The following is a 26993-nucleotide window of genomic DNA, read 5'->3' as shown; positions in this document are numbered from 1 at the left end:
ATACCATTTACCACAAGGATCACCAGTCGTTCTTAAAGCTCTTAACTTACAAACAGCTTTATGAAACACCCACCTAATGCCGTGACGATAAAAAAATCCTACAAGACCTGTGATTCATAAAGCTATTTGTAAGTTACCCTTGACTTTAAGCATGAATTGTTACCAATGCTAAAAATAAAAAATTTCAACAGTTGGTGTTCCCATTCATAGAGCTGCCAACTTTATTAATTCAATTTCAGGGAGAATTTACTGAGGAAGGAGGGAGATTATTCTCGATTCAACACAATCCTATGAAAGAAATTAATGTATGAATCAGGGAGATGTTGAAAATCTAGAGTTTTTCGCTAAGAAATCCTTTTCACTAAGAAGTCATTTTCCAAGTAGTCTCCTGACAATAAGGGACACTTGGCAGCCCCTGCATTCAGCTTAAGTTAAAATCTAATCTCTTTAGATTAAAATGATTACTGTGAACAAGCATTTGAATACTAAGTTCATCATTACTTGCCAAAATTTCATTAGAAATCAAAGCAAACTACCATTATCTTAAAAGAAAAGATTATGATAACAGCAATCACATCATTTGGAACTTGAAAGGGAAGTATGTATTCCACAACTTTTGGTGTACAATGTATCTTTTTGAAGTGGCTATTAAAAAAAACATAACCAGTCATGATATAATCGGATAAGGTAACTTATGAAAATTACATCAGTGGCTTTGACCTATGCTGAATTTATAGTAGCTCTCTTGATGCCAAATTGTTTTTTCTTTATAATTAATTCAAAGCTTGGATAGAAGAGGCTAACATGCCATAAACATGCTAAAGCTGGAGTTCTGTAAAAAGGTGATGCCAAAGAGTTCATACTTAGAGAAATCAATATTGGAGTGAATATGGACGAGCTGTAATGGAATCGTGTGACAGTATACGAAGAGCAAATAGTCACCTCCTAAAGCCGTGAAATGGTACATTTTGGATGGTATGTCGCGTGTGCAACGGTACGAATGTTTGACATTCAGCCTCCCATTTGCTCGCGTACAACAAGCTAAGTAGGCGTTGTACAATAATCTCTGCACGAGAAGCTTGTTCGATGCTTGGTAGACATCCAAGCATCTTCATCACCTTTGAAGTTCCAGGCTACAATCATTCGGGCAGATCGGATGAGAAACATCTTCCTGATGCAGTACAAGCGTTAGAAGTAACTCATCCATTCATCTGTTATTGGGTAATATCACGTAGTGTGGTGAAGTCCAGCTTCAATCTCTAATGTATTCCATGACTCTGAGTTCCTTCGCATGGAATTTGCGTAGAAGACGAGAAGCAGCGACTTCAATGTCATTCCTTATATCTGCATATTACCTGCATGGATCTTGGAAGAGTCTCTATACCATTCCACTTTATAATCAATGTCATCTAGGAATGGATCGAGGGTGTCTCTATAGGGGATATTCAGAACTCTTCCACCCATTCATTATCACATAGGAATGTATCGATAACCTCCTTCATCGCTAGGTTGGGTATAAGCTGGTCTTGGATCAGCTTTGAGCGTGTCACAGGGTCGAAATGACCCACTCTCTGTAGGAGAAGAATACAGTGTATAACATGAGAGTGAGAGAGAGAGGTAGGGAAAGAGGGGTAGAGAGAGAGAAGGGGGGGGGGAGATGAGGAACCCAAAATTATCAATGCAGATGATAATGTCCATTATCATTAAATTTCATTATATGTACCATGACTTTGAATCTTATAAGACTTATAATTTCTTATGAATCCAACACATATTCAATGTTTTGTTCAAGTCAAATAAGAGAGAATGTTCCAGTCTAGTGTATCACTTGCATTAAAACGTTCACAATATAGGAAGAACTAACTGAGCAATACATTTATTCAACATTGTAATAGTATGCTCTAACTGATCACATGAACACTTGGTTTGTACAAATTCTTGCTGAAAATTCTGAAGGCTTTCACTTTGGGGCATAGGGAAGTTTGTCATGAAATAGTTTATCCGAGGTGAAGATTCAAATACCACAAGTAATATTTGCATTGAAACAATTATTGAGCAGTGCCACAAGCCTATCAAACATTCTAAAGCATTTTTTGTCAATCTTGACACAAAATTGCATTAATATTTTAGAACATTGCGCATAACCGAATCATACATCATCATGAAATTAAATTGAAATGTGAATATTTACTTTATGAAAATCTTAAAACTACAATTTTTATCATGTTCAATTGGAAGGATACTCACCTGTAGATGTTCCTCGATATCTTTGCGATCGTACGTGATACCGCTGGGCGTGATGACAGGATCCCTCATCAATTCAAAACTTATCTTGCCACAAAGGTAATCTGGGACTTCACGTTTCTGTTGGGAAGAAACAGCAAAGAGGAGAAATTCTAAGTGTTAAGCTTTTATCAATAACAACCACAAGTCCCCAAATGTGCCATCCCAAACCAACAATTAGCTTCACTCGAAATAAATTGGGATATTGTTTTTGAATGATGGTCCAAAAATCATTTCCTAGCATTTAAAATATAATTATTGATGCTGGGCTGATAAAACCTTGTATCTCAAATTAAAACATATATGGATGACAGCTCAGAATAAGCAAGATTTTAGAGATATTAGAGATTTTAGATTTTAGCAATCTTCTTTTACCTTGAAAGAGTTCTTCACAGGTATCAGATGTTTTCTGACAGTATGAGACTGCCACCATTGCTATATTTTTAAATACAGCCATTTCTATTAAAAAAACCTGCCTTCAATTTTTTTTATTTTGAGATACAAGGTTTTATGAGATCAGCCACGACATACATGTATAAATTTTAAGATTTGACTAAAAGTGACCTACGCATGCACTTGACTGACTGCAACTTTAGGAGAACTTCAAAGAATAGAAAGAAAACAGGGAGAGCCGGAGGAAAAGAAGAAAAAGAGGGAGAGAAATGAAAGGGTGAAAGAGGGAGAGATAGCAAGAGAAAGTAGCATAAAAGAATAAATAGGATTACTGTGAAATGAAAACACCCCCTCACCCTTTCTGGATAGAAAAACATGTAATAATTAATGAAGCGATGAACAGATCTATTGTGGGGGTGAATTATTACACCACATAGAATACAGAAAAAAGAGTTATTTTTGATTGACACAGTGCGTGTATCCCTTCTATCTCCACTAATCTCAATGAGACATCAATGTTGTTTTGAAAGCATTTCTCATCGCATTTAAAGAGCCCATCAATGCTTGTCATAAAAACCATTAGATGGGAAACGTTCGTTGGTAAAAGCTTTCATAGCATATATCTACAGACCTTTCCAAGAACTATAATGATCTATCAGGAAAATGATTAATCCCAGATGCATAAAATATCAGGACGCTCATAAATTCAGATGCACCTATATTCAGAATTTAATGAGAAAATACCACATTGTTTCCTAACAAAGCTGGTCTTATCATGACGTTTCTACATGAAATGTTATTTTGATGATTTAAACCATCCTAAAAAAACAAATTCTGGCTGCAATGTAGCATGACAACACAAGCCACCAACATCAAGAGGCATGTGGGACGACAACCCCGGGGGAGGGGGGGGGGCAGTCAAATGTATTGCTGTTTGTACACGCGTGTCCAAATTATTTCCAAACACCCCCTGAACAAGTTTTTCTCTGTGTGCAAAATAACCTAAACAAGTTTTTTGCAGACTTTATTTACACATTTTGGCCCATAAACAAGTTGTCACCAGAATATGACCCCCGGACAAAAAAAAGTTTGGCCAGTCTTAAAAAAAAAATACCCTAAATACGTTTGACACTGCGATTGACCATTGACCATTTTTTCAAAACTACCCCCCTTTTTTTGGTGAAAATCTGTGTTTTTGATACCCTTAACGAGAACACGCACATTCCGTGTCCAAAATGGAAAAAATGCCCCTTTACATGCAATTTTTTTTGGTCATGCATGTATACAGCACTATATTTGACTGCCCCCCCCCAGCAACAACCTTATCTGTTTCTGCCATTTCTTGCGACATATGTTAAAACAAAGAAACACTCTGGCACTTATTTTGCCAGTGATTTTCAATGTGTTATTGGCGATGGCATAATTTTGTTTGCCAGAGTTTTAGTTCATTTGCCAGAGTTTTTTTATGGCAAAAGTTTTACAATGCAACAGCCCCAGAAGTTTATCAAGAGACAATCTTCATGACATCATCTATTGGGACTGTCAACCAACTACACTCTTAAAAAAAACATATGTACAGATGTTCTTCCACTCAATTAATCATTAATGATCTTCGACATGCATGCTTATTGCTAGTAAATAGAGAGTGGTTGTAGACTCGAGTCACAGCCAACAGCTGCAGTTTCCAATAGAAAATTTGATTTTTCATGAATTCTAACTTTGGTAACTTTCGTCCTCATTAAAAAACACACCTCATGTGATACATGTAGGCAATTAGGTATACAACTACATGTAGCAAGGGCAAGTCATCATATCTAGCAAAAACCAAAGATAATTATGAAAGTAGTATTAGGAAAAGATGTTCATTTAAACAAAAAGTTAGCAAATAACAACCCCAAGGACAGACGCTTGTTACGTACAGACCGGTTACATCTATTCAAAATATCTGTTTTCTTGAAATTGGGGTTTTAATGGGAGAGATTCAAAACAAAATAAAGGAAAAATGAAAAAAAAAAAATTGAAAGGAATCAGCAAATTGACTTTTTATGTGCATATTGTCAAAGTGTACATTAGTGACAATGAGTTGCTTTCTACTCATAAAATCTAGGAAAATCCTTTTTTACCAAAAATTATTTCACATACAGCAGGACAGTGTGTCACTGTGTTGCTAAAACAAAAAAAAGAGCAATGACGTGGACAAAGGTTTTATACTTTAAATGCAGCAGTCACAATTTCCTTATGGTGTCCACACAGTGAGCTGAAAACAGCCATTATATCTATACCAACTACATATAGTGAGCTGGTACAAATATTATAACTGCTCTTGACTCGCTGTACAGCCACCGTAGGCAAAATGTGACTGCGCCAGTAGTAAAAAAAATTAAATGTTTAGAGCTCCAACAGTAAAATATTGTTATATAATAGAATATTGTTTCATGTAAAGTTTTTGTTCTGCTGACATTCTTAAACTTCTTCAGATGATGTTTTCAGAATCTTCTCACATATCATTTTACTGTGAGAAGGTCATGGAGGGGTTTATAGGGTTGTTATTACCTCTGCTATAACTTAAGATAGGCCACAAACCAGTCACGTCACAGAAGCTCTTCAAGTACCTGGGGATGCTCACCATATGGAGATAGAATGCTCTGATTTGTTATTTCTTCAATAAACCATTCATTGGTTCCGCACTTCATCTCATGATTAACGATCCTATCAAGTGGTTCCTCACGCCACCCTAACCCAATGCACACACGCTCACACACCCACACTCACAGACTCAACACCATGACGACAGTGAGACGATACATGATATCCAACCCTCCTGACCAACCCTCCCCTTTCCTTTCACACTAGACAAAGCACCTGCCAGGGTCATGGTTAAATCTTACACACCAGTTTGTTGAAATGAAGGCTACTCTCTGCAAGCTAATCAGAGGTTTGCCCGACATAGCAACAAGTTATATATGCATTTCAAGTAACTAGTATTCTTGGAATCCACGATGACTGCATGACTAGATTGAGGAGGCGCGATAGCTCAGTCTGTAGAGCGGGGGATTCGTATTCCAGTGACCCAGGTTCGATTCCCACTTGGTGCACTAGTGCCCTTTGGTAAGGCATTAATCCTCAGTACCAGGTCCTTCGGAGAGGACCTTAAGCCGTCGGTTCTCTGGTTGCTTGCTTACAAGCATTCATGCTTTCTTAGCAGTCAGGTAAAAAATCACCAATCAATCAAAAAGATTGCCAGCAAGCATACATGTACATCATTATTGAAGTTCAATTCCTGGCAAACCTAGTAATCAATGCAGTAATCACTGCTATCTCAATCATATGATGCACATCTTGGTGCATCTGACTTTGAACAAACATGTTTATCTGGGCAAATAAATTTCTATTCGATTTGAGGGTTTCGTAATCCAGGCTTTAAAGGTTTTTACTTTTCAGAAGAGAAATCATACAACAAAAAGATGTCAGTGTACATTTTGCCGGGATATATGTATATCTGGGCAAATCAATTTCTACTCAATTTAAAGGTTACATAATCTAAATTTTCAAAGATTTTTAATTTTTCAGAAGAGAAATCACACAACAAAAAGTTGTCACATATTTTGCTCTTTTAATTTTCAAGATTCTATTCACCTTAAATGAAAACCTCCATCAAATTTAGCTTCGGTATAATAGTACCCAGTAGTTTTTCAGTGTGGTGTGAATGACCCTTAGTCATAAGATTCACTGGGTACTTGTGACGACACTTCAACTCCCCATCTATTAGTTGGGGCTGAAGAACCAGGGTCATAAAATCTGGAATTCAGAGTTTTCAGACCATGAATTGGAGCATTTACGAGCCTTCTCATTATTACCCTTGCAAGAAGGTAGGGGTAAGATAGAGAATAAGAAGATGATCCATACAGCTAAGATACTGCCCTGTTATATATTGATTTATTATGAAGTTGGTATGCAGTATATGAACCAGCCTTCAAGGCAGGAGGAACCCTTAAAGTTAGTCAACTTTCCGTCAAGTTTCGGTAAATTGTCCTGTATTGCACCATTACTAAATTATCTAAAGATGTACAGTATGCCCTAAAACACGTACGACATGGAGAATGAAAAATAAGAAAAATGTGTTTTAACTTTTATTAGATCATTTTGTGATTTTACATGAAAAGTCCATTTAGACCTGGTGATTGATTTTTTTCCATATAAAAACTCTTCATGGGCATGAAATGGGCTGAAAATTTCAGGATCTAATCTTTGTTCCTTAATTAATGATATGAAAGTAATACATTTGTTAGATTAGTTGCTTAAGTGCTCAAGTTGCCCCTTGTAAAGAAAGACGAAAAAACATTATTGACAGAGGTTGCTAGATGACAAAACCCGCACAAATTTACATTTTCACTAAAGAAATGAAGGTTGAAAGAAATATCAAATGGCAATTGTCATCTTGTAATATTGGCAGATGATACTTCAATATCACAATATTTACCCTTTTTCAAAGCTAAAAGGCAGTCTTTAAACAACTTTAAGATGATATTGATTTAATTGGGAAATCCTTAATACACAGCTTATCCAATTTGATTCAAAGCAGATGGGAACTTAATCAGAATTTAATGTGCTATCTATTCAAATTGATTCGCTAAGTCTACATTATCATATACTGTACATGTATTGGGCCAGGCCCCCGTCTTACAAAGAGTGGCGATTGATCTGATCAATCACAACTATGGACGGCCAGCAACGTCAACATCTTCTATTATGCATGTTTGTTCAAAATATTTTCTTATGATGTATATATTCATGCATTCATCGTATTCTTGAAAATTCACTGTGTTTCACTTTGGTTACAAAAGACATTGGGCAAATTTCCTATAGAAAAATTATGACCCTGGTGGATTTCAATAGAGCTTGATTGGATCAATCGTAACTCTTTGTAAGACAGGTTCCAGATACATACAAAATAACAATTGCCTGCAAGTTTTTGCTTCAAGCAGAAACACAAACAAAAGCTGTTGTCATTCATAGAGCATAATTTGTTAGAAAAGACATGCATAAAACTGCTTAAATAAAATGTTTAAATGCCAGCTGAAGCTTTTGCTTCGATTCACAAGGCATGCTGCATAAAACCAATAAAAATCATTTAAAAAGTGAAAAGGGAGTTCTAATTAGGTGAGAAGATTTTACATTTTGAAATAGAAAAGTGAGCGAGTGTGTGAACATCTTGCTATTGTTTTCTGGTAAAGAGCAGATGTGATTTTTATGATGCAGTCACATTTGCCTTACTAGGTGATTTCAGACCGCCTCAAAGTTCGCCAGTTCCAGGTATTCTCTGATCGGGAAATTTACCCCGATCAGAAAATACCAGGTATTTTGGTAATGTGAAAGCAAACTACGCGCAATTTCCCCGAAAGAAAATACCTGCTAAATAGTAGGTACTTGGCAAAATTACGAGAACTTTCGTGGGGATTTTTCCAAGGTCGCAGGTATTTTGGCGATGTGAAAGCAAATTACGGGAACTTTTATCCCAGCGTGTCGTTGGGCACGGCGGCGTGGGTGGCTGCTGGGCTAGTGATTTTGAATCTCCCGCCTTGCCTGCTTATCAGACCACACTGCGCATGCTCGTAACTTCGGGAACTTATCCCGAAGGATGTGTTTCGGGGCGGTGTGAATGCAGGAATAATTAACGGGTATTTTTCAGCCTTAAAAAGTTCTCGTAATTTAACGGGGATTCTTGTGATCGAGGAGGTTTGAAACCACCTAGTGTGGCTGTACGGTGAGTTGAAAACTTTTTTTTCAACCACCTATATGTAGCTATGACAAAAAATATTAAAACAGCTGTTTTTGACTCACCGTACTGCCGCGCCGTAGGGGAAATGTGACTGCGCCATTAAAGGGAATGTTCACCCTGAAGAAATGTTTGTTGTAACTTAAATGTAGCAGTATTGATGGAGGTTTGGGGGAAATCTATTAAAGATTAATCTATTAAAGATTAAAGATTAATCTATTAAAGATTAAGAAAGTTTTTAGAATTATAAATTTTGGATTTGTGACGTCATTAACAAGCAGTTACCCCATATAAAGTTATGTGCAGAAATTATGATTTTTTAAATGATTTTTTGAATGATTCGTGATGACTTTTTATTTTTTCTATTTAGGAATGGTTGTGAAATGATTTGTGTACTGTTAGGCTATACTGAAGGTATAAAAACAAGTGGAATGCCTCTGGCCGTCTCACCTGCATCACGCGATTCAACATAGCAGCAGTGCTGACTTTGAAAACTACTATAACTCGCACAAGATGTTCAGTTCAGTGACACTTGGTTACTCTTATTTCCACGTTTTATGAACTAGACCAATACACTTACAGAGATAGGATGGCAATTCAACAAATACCCCCAATGTTGCCAAAATTCATTGACCTCACATGACCTTTGACCTTGATCATATGACCTGAAACTTGCACAGGATATTCAGTGATACTTGATTACTCTTATGTCCAAGTTTCAAAAGTCAGATCAATAAACTTGCAAAGTTATGATGGTAATTCAACAGATACCCCCATTATGGCCAAAGTTCATTGACCTTTGACCTTGGTCATGTGACCTAAAATGCGCACAGGATGTTCAGTGATACTTGATTACTCTTATGTCCAAGTTTTATGAACTAGACCAACATACTTTCAAAGTTATGATGGTAATTCAACAAATACTCCCAATTCGGCCAAAGTTTATTGACCCTAAATGACCTTTGACCTTGATCATGTGACCTGAAACTTGCACAGGATGTTGAGTGATACTTAATTACTATTATGTCCAAGTTTCATGAATCAGATCCAAAAACTTTTTAAGTTTTGATTGTAATTCAATAGATTCCACCAAATCGGCCAAAGTTCATTGACCCCAAGTGACCTTTGACCTTGGTCATGTGACGTGAAACTCATGCAGGATGTTTGGTGATACTTGATTAACCTTATGTCCAAGTTTAATGATCTAGGTCCATATATTTCCAAAGTTATGACATTTCAAAAACTTAACCTCAGGTTAAGATTTTGATGTTGATTCCCCCAACATGGTCTAAGTTCATTGAATAATAATAATAATGTACATTCATATAGCGCTTATTACAATAGTTTCTAAGCGCTTAACATTTCTTAAAGCAATACAAGTATGAGGATTATTAAGACCCTAAATGACCTTTGACCTTGGTCATGTGACATGAAACTCTAATAGGATGTTCAGTAATACTTGATTAACCTTATGGCCAAGTTTCATGAACTAGGTCCATATACTTTCTAAGTTATGTCATTTCAAAAACTTAACCTCAGGTTAAGATTTGATGTTGACGCCGCCGCCGCCGCCGTCGGAAAAGCGGCGCCTATAGTCTCACTCTGCTATGCAGGTGAGACAAAAACCATTTTCAATTTTCTGAGAAAATGACATTTCATTGATTCTTACCAGACGAAATGTAGGAAAGCCGCTCGCATATGATGTCACAAATCAAACAATTAAAATCTAATAATTTTTAAATTTTTTGATGAATTTTCTGCAAATCTTCACCAATATCTTTACAATAAACTTATTGCCAGGGTGAACATGCATTGTAGAGAGAGAGAGAGAGAGTTAGAGGTGCGGCTGGGCACTTTGTATGCTCCTCATAGGAGTTGTTCAATATTAAAAATTGTGTGACAATGATTTCTCCATTAAAAAAAGGGTAGGCCTACTGGGGTTGTACTTGTAAAAAGGGAATTTTCTTAGTGTGTGTGAACATGAAATGAAAGCGATTAAATCAAAATTGATGTTTCTATGAGCTAGCACTTGAAGCCAGAGAAAGATTGTTTTCTGATCTGATGGACGGATGATCTGCAGATAAGTGGCACACTCATTAATATTTTTGTTTTTCAATTCTTGTAGCTTTGGCAATAACGATGCAAGGCCATTCATTGAATAACAAAAGAAGGGATAAAATCTATCTCTAACACTATAATAAAATAAACATACAATATTCAAACCTTACTATAATTTGGCTAATCTTGTGTGTCTTTCTGTTAGTTTGATGCCCCTTTACTTCGTGGTTTTCCACTCAATCGAGCTGGATTTTTTTTTTCTAACCATGGTTAAATTTTTCACAGATTGTCATGGGGGGGGGGTGTGGCACCTGTATTTTGGTCGCATTATTTAATTTATTTTACGATTTGTAACTCATTTGCATTCCTTTTCACAGCTCTGAGTAAATTCCCAGTCCATTGTACCTCTCTCAAGTCAGCGAAATACAAAGCATGCATGCTATCATGCCGACCGTCGACCGGTATGTACTCATGCGCTAGCTGCTGCATGTGCTACATGTACATGTATAGAAACAAACGTAAACAACATACCGTAATCAGCCGATATCCTCAGTGGTTACCAGTGAGCATGAGTACGACTTTCTGACAAACCTATTTATTTATTTTGTTGTGAATGATTCTGCAGCTACCCCCATTCTGTACAGTGTAATTCTAACGTATGATAAATTTGTTTGGCTGATGTAGTACAGAGTACTGTACAAAACTTTTTTCTCAATTTTGTATGGGGGAGGGGTTCAAGTTCAGAATAGTAACAGTTAATAGTAATAGATCTAACTTATACCCCTTTCATAAACCCAATTATGCGGATAATATCCGCATAATTTGGTCGTAAAATCAGAGCGGGACCAGAGTTATCCGCATCACTTCAATGCTGCAATTATCCGCATAATAGTGGCATCGGGACCAGATTTTGACTTTATGAACACATTTCCAAAGTAATGCAGATAATTGCCATGGTGCGTTCACATGGTCACCCTTTTCCAACACAACCCCATCGGAGGGGGTGTGTGCAGTTGCCATGATAATTATCCACCTTTTTCAGGTCAGACGCTCGTAAAAAATAGTGCGGATTATTTTTCGGAGTTTGTGAATGCAATTTTTATTGAATTATCTGCATTACTCTTAGGCGGATAATTGGAGGATGGGTTTGTGAAAGGGGTATTAGATTATAGATCTAGCCCAGTAGACTCTCGGCCTTGAGTGAGAAAACTTAATGTTACTTTAAAAGTCTCTTGATCTAGAAATCTATAGCCTATAACCATAAATACTTTAAAAAAGCCCATAGAAACCATACAAATCTTCTCTTTTTATCACAGTCTAAAACCTTTTCTCTCCCTCTCTCACTCTTATAATTTCTCTATCTCTCTCTTCATCTTTCTCTGATTTTCCCACTGTCTCTCACATTCAGTTTCCCCACTGTCTCTTTCATTTTTTCCACTCTCTGTCTCTCTCATTCATTTTTTCCCACTGCCTGTCTGCTTCTCTCTCATTCATTTTCCCCTAGTGGGTCTCTTTCATTTTTCCCCCTTTCTCATTCTCTGTCTCTCATTTTCCTCACTGTCTGTCTGACCCATTTTCCCACCACTGTTTCTGTCTCACTCATTTTATGACCCCCCCTTTCTCTCACTTCTTTTCGACATCTCGCTGTACTTATATATGATTGAGCCACCTTTAATTAAAAAAGTATAAACGACCGCAGTCCAATTTCCATTGTAAGGTACATGTGCAATGTATACATATTTATTTCTTAATACATGTAATGATAAAAATTTCTATATTACAATAATTGCTTCTTGACTGCTTACTGAATACACCATGTTCTAATACATTTTTCCATTTTTTAGATAGATTTGGATTTCACTCTGTAATGATTATTGAAGTTCTTCCTCCAGTTCCATCCAAGATGCTGAACTTAATTGAACCTCGATCCTATCTGAAAGAGAAGTCTGCTATGAATCAGTTGTTCAATATATTTCATCAACAAACTGCTTGACTTTCAGTGTGAATAGGCAGTATAGCTGTACATACAAGAATGTCACCCCTCCCCCCAACACACACACACACCTTGATAAAGAAAAATAACATTACCCCCTGTGCTGCCACGAGTTATTGCTGCTAGTATTTCATAAATTACACAAAAAATATACTATTTTGTGGAATCAAAACAAGATATGAAGATTCATGGTCTAGAAACCAGTTTGAGTGCAGTATTGTGTGCAATGTCTCCCTCTATGGGGCAGGAAGCATAATAATTTATCTAAGTTTTGCTCGCACCAACTGGCAGGGGACTGTATCACCAATTTTGCTTTCTCCTTGAGGCCCCAGGCTCTTAAAACAAGCAATATCTCATTCAAATCTACTGGAAACGTGTGAGTAGCCGCGACATCACTTCCATTTACCTTGAAAACACAGGAGATGACTTTCCGCTATCAAGAAATTACCCCCAATTACATCACCCATCCAAATGGAGACAGCATCCTAAATTGAAAATTAGACCTCTCAATACCAAAGAACAAATTAATCTTTCGCACCCATACGTATTCATAAACAAAGCCGAGATTGTATACATAACTTGAGCACCCGAGCCCCAAGATTCTGCCTAAAACCCTGATGTGCATGTATACACGTACATCAAGGAATACAATGCAAGCATATATTCTAATCAAGCTGAGAAGAGGAAGTGTTATCCACCATTCTCTATTCTAATAAATCTGAAACATGATGCCGGGCTGACAGATGCTCTCCAGTCTCCAGTAAATCTGTCTCTACACTCTCTACCTACAATATTGTTATTATTCCAGCTTCTTTCTTCTCCCTATTTCTCTCTCTCTCTCTCTCTTCCTCTTTTGCTTAAAGGTCAAGTCCACCACAGGAAAATGCTGATTTGAGTAAATAGACAAAAAATCAAACTAGCATAGTGCTGAAAATTTCATCAAAATAGGATATAAAATAAGAAAGCTATGACAAGTTTCGCTTATTTTTCATAAAACAGTGATATGCACAACTAGATGAATCCGTCGATAATGTCCATCACTCACCATTTCTATTGTTTTTTATTGTTTGAATTTTATACAATATTTCATTTTCAATAGATTTGACAATAAGGACCAACTTGACTGAAACATATAGTATTAAACATCATAATGCCACATATTCAGGGAGGAATCAAATGTTGTATCACTTAACAATGAGGAGAAAACTAGAATATTTCATATTTCATAAAATAAAATACAAAAGAAATAGTGAGTGGATGACGTCATAGTCTCCTCATCTGCATACAAGCCAGGATGTGCATATAACTGTTTTGTGAAATTAAGCCTAACTTTAAAATGTCATAACTTTTTTTATTTTACATCCGATTTTGATGAAATTTTCAGTGTTATGCGTGTTGGATTTTTCTCTTTTTATTCAAATCAACTCCTTGTTGGGGTGGACTTGTCCTTTAAACATCTCAACATAAACAGACTGGAAATGGAGGCTGAGTGTTACATGTTACCTTGAGTACATTTACCTATCATGGGTTCTGTCCCTGGCGAGTCATGCCCAAGACTTTTAAAAGTAGAACCTTCTGCCATCTAGCCATGCACTTGGCATATTAGAATGGAGAGGGGGTAATATGATTTTACATTGAAATTTCTAACCCCGTACTATCACTATTAAACCCCTGGCTACTATCCTTAACCCTGTACTTAAATTTTTCCTTTTCACACATGCCAAACTTTCTGCCTAACCCCGGCTATAAAGGAAATGCTTGTTTATCTCAAACATAATTTAGTAATTTAGCCATTCATGAGACTTTTTCCTCTGATTGGACAACAGCGTTGGCTCCATTGCCCCTAGGGCATATATCAAACACTGTCCTTTACGTGGCCGGGTCTCGTTTTATACTAGCGAGCTTAACCCCGGACTCTCACTCTTAGCATCGTAATTGGTTGGCCAACACTACTATTTTGCAGGGCCAAATAGTCCTACTATGTAAGAGGATGAAGCCCGCTTTGCAAAAACACTGAGTAAAAAGAAATTGGGCTAAGCTTTACCCCATACTATAGGTGTGAGGTTAAGCAAATTTTTTGCTGATTTTAAAAGCATTTACATTAATCAGGGCCCCTTGGAAGAGACTGGGCATGGTGGCTATTTGGCAGACCAATGAAAGACAAGCTACAATACTTGTAATAGCTGCAGTGGCCTCTCCTGGTAAATATGAGATCTGGGCCCGGTAACATAGAGGTTAGCAATCAATTGCTAAAATGAATTGACCAATCGATACCATCGTTGCATGCGCATTTTGGTCAATAGACTAACTAGGAACCAATCAGAATTCTTCTTTCAAATATTAAAGCGATTATTTGCTAATCTTTGTGTTACAGGGCCCTGCTCTCTCTCCCTGATGTTCACCTCTTGTTGCATGCTCTTTCTCCCCCTCTCCTCCTTCCCTCCCTCCCCTCTCTCCCCTTTATTCATGCCTTTGCTCATGCAGGGCCTAACCTTTGGAATTCTCTCCCACACAGTTTGAAAACCCAGACTTCAATGACCACCTTCAAGGGCAACCTGAAAACACACCTGTTTGAGGGGGTGTTGCAAGAAAATATTTTGCTATCAATCGCAAATTTTTTCGATCAATTGCAAATATTCTATTGCAAGTTTATAATTTATTGATCACTTTTAACTAGAGCAAATCAGATTACACTCCTTTTTTCATGGAGCAGATTAGCAATCAATCGCAAATTTGCAATTAATTGCACGGCATATACTTGATTTCGGGAACAAAAATAGACTTGCAATTGATTGCAAGTTTATTGCAACGCCCCATAAGAGTTCCTCTTGATAGATATTGACTTATTGTTCAGACACGTATTATATGTAAATAATTTTTGTTGTTCTGCTCTGAAGCGCCTTGAGCATCTAATCAAGATGGAAAGTGTGCTACACTAATATCATGTATTATTATTATCTATAGTTCTCCCTGCTCTTTCTCTCTCTCCCCCTGTATCTTTCTCTCTGCTCTTTCTCTCTCTCTCCCCTGTATCTTTCTACCTCCCCTTCCTCTCCACCCCCTCTCTCTAGCTCCTTTTGATTTCAGAGCCATTCTCTTAAAAAAAAAAATCTATTCCACAATACCGTCTCCCCCTCCCTGCTCATTATCTTCATCTATTTTTCCCCCTCTATCTTATCTCCTCTTCATGCTCTCTCTCCCTCTCTCTTTATCTTTCTCTCCATTTCATCTGCAGACTTCATGTATTTCTGTCTATTTATTTTGCCTTTAATCATGAATGCAAACATTCAATCCACCCACCGTACACCTCTGCTCAGAGGCTTATCCTCATGTTTCCCTTCCTTTCCAGAGAAGACTAATTGGTCATGTTCATGCGAGTCCAAAATTGGGATTTTTCAGATTTCATTCTTTTACATCCACTGCGCAGAACATTTTATGCAATTTTCTGTAGTTTGTATCTGTTTAGATGATGGTATCATCTTCCGTCGACATCTTAATCCACGTTAACGAAAAATATGACGCACACAACAATCAATTCAGTGCGCAGCATACATGTAGAGCACAGTGATAATACATGTCATACATGTAATAGGCTACAAGTCGCACTTCTATGATATTAATCTTATGAAGTGAGGCCATATTAACTGTTGATAGTAAGTGACATGACTTGCTCAATAATGTTAATCCCCCTTGTTTGAGGGGGTGGGTGGGAAAGATAATATTGATTATATTGGATGGCTTGATGGCTTTATTTCATGGAATACCAGAAATATTCCAATATTGCACTCATCTTAGCTTCGTGCATTATTGACCCTAACTCTTGGAATATCTCTGGTATTCGATTCTAAGTCATCCCTTATAATATAAATTATTGGACAAAAAGAATAAAGGCTTGCCATGGGTTATCATTACCCAGACATGGTTCACAGAACTTGAATTTTCAAAATAATGATTTTTTTTTTTGCCCCCGGAATTAAAGTTCATGTAAGAATGTTTGAGAGCAGTACAGTTGGCTGATGGGAATTGTAATCGTGCATAAATGTGTAGAATAAAAAAGAAGGGCAGTGAGCATGAACGTTTGTTTGTATTACTGAACATGTACATGTTCAGAAAATAACGAGTATAGTATATACTCGCACCCCTACTACTTTTATGTTGTGCCTAGCGGTGTTTAAGTTAAAATCAACTCGGTCTACAATAATTTTGTCTACTCTTCAGATCTATGTCAAATACAACATGGGCTTATCCAATTTAGTCTATTATCACTTTGATTTAATTGCCATTTGATCTATACTTCACTTGATCTAATACCCATTTTAGTCTCATGCCCAACTGCTCTAATTTCCACATCATCCACATCTTATGACACCTTGGGCTCGTAACACAAAGCTTACCAATCATCGTTGTACATTTTTTAATGATTGATTGCAATGAATACATTGTACAAGTAATCGTGAAAATCAAGCATACAAAATCGCTTACCTTTGTGGTTCAGACCCCTTGTCATAAAAAGATTTGGAGGGTAAACAATTAATCAAACCTTTATAAACCAAGTTGTGTTTTATAAACCTAGAGGAAATTATATAAAATGGGGACAAAATATAATTGGAAATAAGACCAAATGGTAAATGGTCTCAATGCCTATTGGACAAACTGGTTGTAAAGGAAGTCCATGTGAGATGATACCAAAGCAAAAGTAGACAAAGCGAGAGTAGATCAACCAGCAATAACACCATTTAAAATTCGTCATACATGAGCAATAAATTAAAGCAGTGGAAACATGACTTACCTGTCTCCTTTCATCAACGGAAGCAAATAATCTATTTAGTTCCTTCTGATGTCTCTCCTGAATGATTTAAAAGAGACATTGCTGATTTTTCAAAAAATGTATGATGCATACCAAGGGAATACAATGTTGAAATTAAAATGCAGAAAAGGGAAAATTGGTAAGGCACTTAAAAGGGTATCTTGAATAATGATAGTAAGATACATGCATACTTTGATAGAAAGGCTTTAATGAAAGATAGAGATCTGTTAAAATCTACCATCATTTAAGAACGTACCAAATGTTATGAAATAAACAGATATCCTGAAATTTATGATAAAAATAGTTTCATATTGTCCAACTTCCATACGATCAATAAAAAGGGGTAAATTTTCACCCCTTTAATCAATAAATGTTGGTTATAACAGAAATGAACATAAGTGAGCTGAAAAAATATACCCAGCAATAGGGAATCTTTTTTGGCCTCAATCGAATAGTCTGATCAAGTTGAGAACAAAAATAATATCAAATTTTACATTTTACTCAAGCCACTTCATGTACAAGTGATTGATCCATTGAGTTGTCCTTTAGCAATTATTCACACAAAAATTATTTGAAATTAATATTCAGACAACTTACAAAGTCTTCTTCAATCTTCTTTGTGGCATCAGTATGGATATCTTTGTCTTCCTCCCCATCTTGATCACCTATCTTCTCTTTCAGAGCGTCAATTTTTCTGGGGAAAAAGACCAAAAAATAGTCATGAAAAATAGAACAATGATTGATGCTGAAAATGAGGATGATAACAGTATAACAATCATACAAAAAACAATTAGCGGAATGTGTCTGGCAATCACACCATTTACAAGACAATAAAAATTACACTCATGATCATCATTACTACACTGTAGCTCTCCTATGACTTCTATTACTAAAACTACTACTACTACTACTACTACTACTACTACTACTACTACTACTACTACTACTACTACTACTACTACTACTACTACTACTACTACTACTACTACTACTACTACTACTACTACTACTACTACTACTACTACTACTACTACTACTACTACTACTACTACTACTACTACTACTACTACTACTACTACTACTACTACTACTACTACTACTACTACTACTACTACTACTACTACTACTACTACTACTACTACTACTACTACTACTACTACTACTACTACTACTACTACATACTACTACTACTACTACTACTACTACTACTACTACTACTACTACATACTACTACTACTACTACTACTACTACTACTACTACTACTACTACTACTACTACTACTACTACTACAACTTCTACGACTACTACTACTACTACTACTACGACTACTACTACTACTACTACTACTACTACTACTACTACTACTACTACTACTACTACTACTACTACTACTACTACTTCTACGACTAGTACTACTACTACTACTACTACTACTACTACTTCTACGACTGTACTACTACTACTACTACTTCTGTGACTGCACTACTACTACTACTACTTCTGAGTTTATACCACATTACATCAATATAAAAAGTGCTGCAAAAGGGACATTATAATAAAGACTTGTACATGTGCATGTATTGTTCCATTTTACGGAGGGTGAGTTTATAGTTTTAGATAAAACTAGTAGTAGTTTGTTTTGAATAAAAAACATGACAATTTATTAAAGATGAATGAAAAGTTGAAAACCATCCCATCCCACCCCCCAAAAAAAAGGTATTCAGAAAAGCCAGGGACCTTTTCAACTGAAACCGACTTGTGGACAGGTAAAAATGAAGAATCATGGAAGAAAAACAAAATAAGCCTAGAACAAGAGAAAGAGTGGGAGAAAGAGGGAAGAAAGATAAACGGAGAAGAAAGATCTTAAAAGCAAGAGTAAGGCAGACGCCAGAAGACAAGTAATGAGTAAGACTGCAATAGAGTACCGAAGTGCGACGTCATCAATTTTCACTTTTTGCATATTAGCGCTTTTGATACCATATTTTGGTAGAGCACGATGAAAAACCCCTACAAACCAAATTTGGTGGGAATCGGTCCATGATGCTCCAAGATATGACCTCATGAATACGTAATTAGCCCCATTGAAGTCAATGCATTATTGGCCTGGTTTCTAACATTTACATGTACATGTAGTACCAGGCCAATAACTGACTTCAATGGGGCTAATTATGTATTCGTGAGGTCATATCTGAGGCCCCTATGGACCGATTCCAACCAAATTTTGGTAGTAATTGTTTTCATCATGCTCTACAAAAATATGGAATCAAATACGCTAAAATGATAAAAAAGATTTTTTTTGTGACGTCATCACTTTGGTACATGTACTCTATAAAACTACAGTTACCTTTGTTTATCTTCTTCCATGAGGTTCATAAGATGTGCCTGCAGTTCAATCTCTTGCGCAATTCTCTTTTCTTCTAGGATATTCCATCTTTTTTTCTTTGCTGACCTTAGTGCAGCAGCTATGTCATCCCCAAAATTCACTTTCTGTTCTCTGGCAAGGTCATGTGCTATATATGAGGAACATAAACATCAATCGAAAGCTGGAGTTGGCAAATCAGCCAGTTCAAGTATTGCAGAGGACACGACAAGCAAATATTTACAATAGTTCTAATATCCAACTTGCAAAACACAGGATCAAGTTTGCAACTAAGAGACATGGTCATGGATAATTCTATATTAATCATGGTACACACCCACAGGAAACCTACAGCATCACTGCTTTTCTTCCTATGGGTTGGTTTGAGATGAGATTTTTTTTTCATATAAAGTTCACTTCAACCACTTAATACAGTTTTGAGATTATGGGGAAACACTTTGCATTCACTTTATATCTTCTTAGCAGGAATACATCTAAACATACCTCTGCGAAAGCTTGTAATGGCTTCATCGTATCTCTCCTCTTCAACTAGTGTGTGTCCCAGGAAGAAATGTGCCTTGATGTTGGAGGGATCAAGTTCTAAAGCGTGTCGACAGTCATCCGCACCATGATCCCAATGTCTCAGCTTTATCTGACACAGAGCTCGATTGGTAAAGAACTTGGGATCTGATGGGTTTTTCATCTAGAAATAATACAAGACATGTAGAAACTATGAATATCACTGAAGGTGATTAATAACCTTGCCACATCAAGAACCTAACATGTATATTAGCATTTCCCCTATTGCCAAAAAAAAGTTGTTACCATGACAATGCAGTAACCAACACATCTGAAGTATGTGTCATGCACGCCATCATACCAAGCCTTATGATCACCATCCTTTGTGTCTGAAAATAGACTAGGGGAGACAACACACAAGAAAAAGAAATTTAAAATGAAGAGAAAATAATTTTTTAAAAAGAAAGAAAAATCAATTTTGATTTTTTTTCAATAATTTTTTTTTCAAAGAAAATGAAATTGAAAAGTATTTATGATGGCAAATATAGTCAAATTGACTGGTTGCCAAATGAAAAGACCCCCCCTTACAACTGGTCAACGATCTACATGTAATTTGAAGGAAATCACAATTTGCTTATTTTCTCAAAGTACAGGTATGAATGAAAAAGAATACTAATATCAAAATTTTGGAAAAATGGAAGGCTTTATTTTTCAGTCAAAACCAAACTGATTTCAAATATCAGCCACTCGTGTGATTGTTATGACAATGTTACTATTGAATTTTCATAAATTATTCTAATAAGCAGGGTAGCATAGTCACATATTTTGAACATTTTAAGCATTCCTTCAATGATTTAGAACTTTCCAGTATTAGATGTTCCATGTCTCAATATTCTGATCAAATGCAATTTTCATTTAAACATTGGGTTGCAGACCAATCATAAGGTGTGCAGTAGACTTTTAAAAGGCATTGTGCGTTTACAGCAGTGATCGCCAGACCGAGCCGCTTAAGTGGCGAGGCCTTTCTAAACTTATTGCTCTCATTATATATTGGCATGTGAGGGTCTTAAACCGTCTTATACATGTTTGCAACAGGCAGCAGCTAAATTGATTACATCAATCATACGTTTTCGAAATGTTATTTGTGGGATAAGAAATTAGTTTTCGTCATGTATTCCAGGAAAGGGGCCTATCAAGAAGATATACTGGGATCAATACAATGAATAGAAGGACAATTGGCTTATCTACACCATATTTCCAAAGCACGTGACTGATTAGTTCAGATTCAGCATACGGGGTCCCCGAAAATGCACTAAAAATGAAGAAATCTGTTACTTTTTCCAGGTATCTTCAAAATTACCGATAAAAAGACAAATCAGATTTTTTTATCAGTTACGGCGATATTGAACTTTGCAATTGTTTTTATGAAGTTGCGAGAGATCCTAGAGCACATGAGAGCAAATTGCTCGCAAATCTTGTTTCTTTTTCCACTTTTCAGCCGCCATAAAAATAGCAAATATCAAGAATATTGATGCTGCAATCAAAAAGGGAAGCAGGCATGGACAAGAAACACTTTTTATTAGATCTTTCTAGCCAATTTTTTTAAAATCGTAAAAAGTAAAAAATTTCATGCAGTGGCCAAAAAAGATGCACGCAAGGACGATCAACTACTTTCTTTTTTACTTGGCCTTAACTTAGTTAAACCAGGGTCAGGAAGTGGGAGCAGTTGCCCCACATTCGAAGTAACTTTTCTTATCAAGGATTCAAGCTAATGGCCACTTGTTCACTGCTACCACCCTGCCTGTGGGGAATCTACAGGTAGAACTATGGTATGCCAACGTTGCACAGAGCACACACTTAAAAAATCATTAAAATATCACTTTTGTGACCAAAATTACTACTTTCCATACAGTTGCAATTTATTTTTCATTAGTAACTTGGGAATAATTTTTGTACTTACCAGAGCGCTCAAAAACTTGAATTTTGGGCATATTTTTGTGTACGCCCTCTATTGGTGGAAAGTAATATGGCAAGAAAATTTTCATTTTTTAATTAAGAAAAAAATGATTAAAAGAATTAAATTTAAATAAGAGCAAAGTTGTATGAATAATAGGTGTAATGGAAACTGTCAGTGTAAAAAAATCAAGCATTTGCCCCAAAGAAAAAAAGAAAACAAGCCAAACATTGCCACCCTTATATTGCCACACATGAAGATATAACTGAGAACAAGGTTATATCATAACCTTGTTCCTCCCATGGTTTCAAATAATCTCGCATGCGAAGGATTCATATGCACCTGGTGCACGCGAATCTTTCACACTCTTTCTAAAATAACTATGACTTTACACAAGGCTCCACATCAACTTTTTTTGGTGGTGGCCCGTTCGGGCCACCAAAACTTTCAAACAATTTTTTTGGTGGCCCATTAGTAAAGTTTGGTGGCCCGAAAAATATAAAGAAAAACATTAGTTAACAAGTGGAATGCCTCTGGCCGTCTCACCTGCATCACGCAGTTCAATATAGCAGCAGTGCTGACTTTGAATACTACTCCAACTCGCACAAGATGTTCAGTGATACATGGTTACTCTTATGTCCACTTTTTATGAACTAGACCAATAAACTTACAGAGATATGATGGTTATTCAACAGATACACCAAATTCGGCCAAAGTTCATTGACCTTTGACCTTGGTCATGTGACCTGAAATGCGCACAGGATGTTCAGTGATACTTGATTACTCTAGTGTCCAAGTTTAACGAACTAGACCAATAAACTTTCAAAGTTATGATGGTAATTCAACAGATACCCCCGATTCGGCCAAAGTTCATTGACCCTAATTGACCTTTGACCTTAATCATGAGACCTGAAACTTGCACAAAATTTTCAGTGATGCTTGATTACTATTATGTCTAAGTTTCATGAATCAGATCCATATACTTTCAAAGTTATGATGGGAATTCAACAGATATCCCCAACTCGGCCAAAGTTCATTGACCCTAAATGACCTTTGACCTTGGTCATGTGATGTGAAACTCAGGCAGGATGTTCAGTGATACTTGATTAACCTTATGTCCAAGTTTCATGAACTAGGTCCATATATTTTCTAAGTTATGAAGACATTTCAAAAACTTAACCTCAGGTTAAGATTTCGATGTTGAATCCTCCAACATGGTCTAAGTTCATTGACCCTAAATGACCTTTGACCTTGGTCATGTGACATGAAACTCTAATAGGATGTTCAGTAATACTTGATTAACCTTATGGCCAAGTTTTATTAACTAGGTCCATATACTTTCTAAGTTATGACGTCATTTCAAAAACTTAACCTCAGGTTAAGATTTGATGTTGACGCCGCCGCCGCCGCCGCCGTCGGAAAAGCGGCGCCTATAGTCTCACTTTGCTTCGCAGGTGAGACAAAAATGAATAAAACAAACTGAAATATTCTGCAGTCACTACCATGTACCACTATTCTTTGTACATCTTGTATGTAAATCGTGCTTGCTGTTATTTTACTTTGCTTATTTTGTGGTAATATATAAATTGTTCTATCATTGTGAACATGAAATGATTGAAAGAGAATAAAAGAATTGTATTGTTCCCAGGTTGTGTGGACTTTTAATCTCCATATAGACACACACTCATAAATAAATAGTGCATATAGCAAACTCAGATTGATTTACAAAACAATGATTTTTCCTTTCTTCCTTATTGATCGTAAAACCTAGATTATGCAGGCCCCAAATCCAGTTTATTTTCCAGCATATTATAGCAGGAGAAAATCACAGAAAATATGCTGCAGAATTAGAACAATGTATAAAAGGGGGAAATAAACAAAAATAATTTTTAGAATAGTATATTGAAAAAAGAAACAAAAATTGTGAAAATGAATAAGTGAAATAAGACAAATAAAAAAATTAAGTAAGAAAAAACAAAGAACAGGAAAAAAAATTGAGAAAAAACAAAAGAAAATGTAAGAAAAATGAATAAGACAAAATTATCAGAAAAAATGGGGAAAATTATTATTCAGTAGAAACATGTTCTTTAATCAGGGGTCATTTCATGCCAATTCACCCAATGAATGTGCAATTTTGCACCCGACCATCTCAGAATTCGTTGTAATTTGGTATACATAAAATTCACCATGGCCCAAGCACAAAGCAAAAAAAATTAGTCCAATCGGTCCGTCGGTTCTCGCGCTACGGCCCGCCCTTTTCTCCTTGTTTTGACAAAAATGGGCGTGACCTTCAACTTTCAATGGCCACTGCGTCATTACGTGTTGACCAATTTTCATGAAACTGGTACCATTTGATAGGAAATTCAGAGAGGAATCCAAAACATGCATCGAATGATGTATTGGAGCAATTTATAAGGTCATGACCTTTGACCTTAACTTTGACCTTGAGTTTGACCCCCGGACAAATAATTTTTTAACTTGATTTTCGTGTATGTTAATTATTGGTATGATATTGACAAAATATGTTAAAATCAATGATGATATTTTATTTCTTCACCTTTAAAAACTCTTCCAAAGATACCATGAAATTTCACTCTAGTCCCACACACTGATATTCATGTTAGTAAAGTGTTCACCAGTTACATGATTTCTTCCAATCTTAAGTTACAGCATGCAAACACATGAAAAGAAATTAAGCTTAATCAGTTTACAAATAAAAGATTAAACCTTTATGCTCATGAATAGGTATCTGTTTAGGCATTTTATGATTCAGCAATATATATCATATACATATATATACATGTATATATTTTGATGATAAAAGTGAAGACTTTACTACCATGAATATATATGATATATATTGCCGAACATCAAAATGAATATATATTGATGAACATCAAAATGCCTAAACAGATACCTATTCATGAGCACAAAGGTTTAATCTTTTATTTTAATGCACATGTGGGACTGTGATGTACTCACCTATGTGTTTTATGTGTATTAATGCATTTGGAAATCGGACTTTTTGAGTCAAAAGAGAGGTCATAATTCCTCCTTTTAATGCTTGCAAATTATCAGGTTTCAGTAATATGGACTGTAGAAGGGCATTTCATAGGTAGGTGTAAAATGTGACTTTGACGTAGATTTTCAAAGTTCTGGGGAAGATTTCTTAGCAGTAACATTTCGCTGAGTCTGAATAGTCTGCTAGCGCACAGCCAGCTGCAGTGGTTTCGCGCATGCAAAGCTCAGCCAGACAGCCGGCACGGCCGGCTGAATAATAGTTACTGTATGCTAGCGGTAGGCCTACATACTGTCATGACTATGCCATCTTTGTGTGTGTGTATTTGTGTGTAGATTAACAAAAAAGGCGCATGACGAATTGACTTGCAATATGAACTGTAGAAAGTTGATAAATGCATGCAAAATCGGGAGAAAAATTGCGCTACTTTGAAAATTATTGGTTGCCCGATTCGGGCCACCAAAACTTAACATTTTTTCAATAATGGTTGCCTGAGATGAATTTTTGGTGGCCCCGGGCCACCGCTAATGTGGAGCCTTGCTTTACATCATAGCTAAGAATTCTAATTGTGCTATGACACTTACCGAACCATATGGATCGTTTGTTGACTTCTCTTTGCTGTTTTTTTTAATAAAATAAAAGAGCATTTTTCGTGATCTTCACGTAGATACCTCCTGCTCAGCGTGGATATCAATTTTTGCCTAAAGAGGGCACACGATATTATTCACAAAGCCGGTAGGCACTTAAGAACCAAGTTTGAAAGGACACTCGTAAAATTACGTCACTCTCGCCGATGAACATTCATTAGATCGTGGTCGTGCGTGTTCCATGCACACTGAGTGCATGCATTCAGAGATTTTGTATTGAACACGCACTTCCACGATCTAATGAATATTCATCGGCGAGAGTGACATAATTTTACGAGTGTCCTTTCAAACTTGGTTCTTAAGTGCCTACCGTTTGTTTACGGTTTTGCAACTTGTACTGCTAGCTGCATTCTAGGCGATCAGCATTATTTTCTTGCTCGTTCAATCCACTTTCATCATCATGTCAAAAGATGGCGTACTTTACCAATAAGTATATACATGAGATGCAACCTGTTGATTTTTGGTACAATTTCCTATTATGCGCTGACGACTTGAATCGAGAATGTTCGATAGGAAAAATTGCTTTTCGATTGTTGTTTGCGTACTTTCCACCACAGTATCAAGGATAACTAAGGACGGATCGAACGGTTGAGACTTGGAGGTAAGCAATAAAAACACTTTTATAAATAATAACCTTGTTAATAGAATGAGTGGGTATGGGTATGCCGTATGTTTTTCACCCAAGCCCAAATATCTTCATGACCTTGCTAAAATTGCTTACACAAATGTTGACGAGTGGGACTGGGATACGCAAAGCTCGTACATTGTAAGCAATATTTGTGATTATTTATGCATTCAAAGGCTAAATATTATACTCACTATGGCCTTGTTATAACAACCAATGGCCTCTTCATATTTGCGTGATCCAAAGAAGCGATTCCCTTGTTCTTTTAGTTCCGTAGCATTCATCTTTATGTTCATCTTCCTTCACAAATGTCAGTTTTCGATCATCAGCACGCAATGCTTGTGCGCTTTGATTTTCTTCTCTGCAATGTTGTCAACACCGACAATTGATGAGTGTTATATCGGCTGTATCTCTGTCCATAGATATTTAGGTCTAAAATACTTAATTATTTCAATCTTCTAACTTACAGGGGCTAAGTTAGGTGGTATAGCTATGGGGGCGACACAAATTAATCAAAAGTTAGTTAGGCAGTGCTGTCTGTGCTGAATCATATTTGGAT

At 36.4% G+C, this 26993-nt stretch overlaps 1 protein-coding gene across 1 annotated transcript; it reads right to left on the bottom strand.

Annotated features, from left to right (window-relative positions):
• On the bottom strand, positions 1–26993 carry LOC121422686 (E3 ubiquitin-protein ligase CHIP-like). The gene is made up of 7 exons (XM_041617851.1): positions 26629–26993; positions 20175–20373; positions 19656–19821; positions 17908–18004; positions 17293–17349; positions 2248–2364; positions 1–1571 (listed from the first exon to the last, which is right to left on the bottom strand). The coding sequence occupies exons 1-7, from the start codon at positions 26728–26730 to the stop codon at positions 1446–1448; spliced, it is 864 nt and encodes a 287-aa protein (XP_041473785.1). The 5' UTR covers positions 26731–26993; the 3' UTR covers positions 1–1445.

This window comes from Lytechinus variegatus, chromosome 10 (assembly GCF_018143015.1).
Source record: "Lytechinus variegatus isolate NC3 chromosome 10, Lvar_3.0, whole genome shotgun sequence".
NCBI classification, from domain to species: domain Eukaryota; kingdom Metazoa; phylum Echinodermata; class Echinoidea; order Temnopleuroida; family Toxopneustidae; genus Lytechinus; species Lytechinus variegatus.
This window is presented reverse-complemented; position numbering and strand designations above follow the sequence as displayed.

Excerpts from the sequence above, each read along its gene's own strand:
- LOC121422686 (XM_041617851.1), bottom strand. The coding sequence starts at position 26,730 with ATGAACATAAAGATGAATGCTACGGAACTAAAAGAACAAGGGAATCGC. Across the intron at positions 20,374-26,628 it reads GTTGTTATAACAAGGCCATA|ATGAAAAACCCATCAGATCC; the intron begins GTGAGTATAATA and ends TATTATTTCTAG. Across the intron at positions 17,350-17,907 it reads AGAAGATTGAAGAAGACTTT|GAGAGACATCAGAAGGAACT; the intron begins GTAAGTTGTCTG and ends TAAATCATTCAG.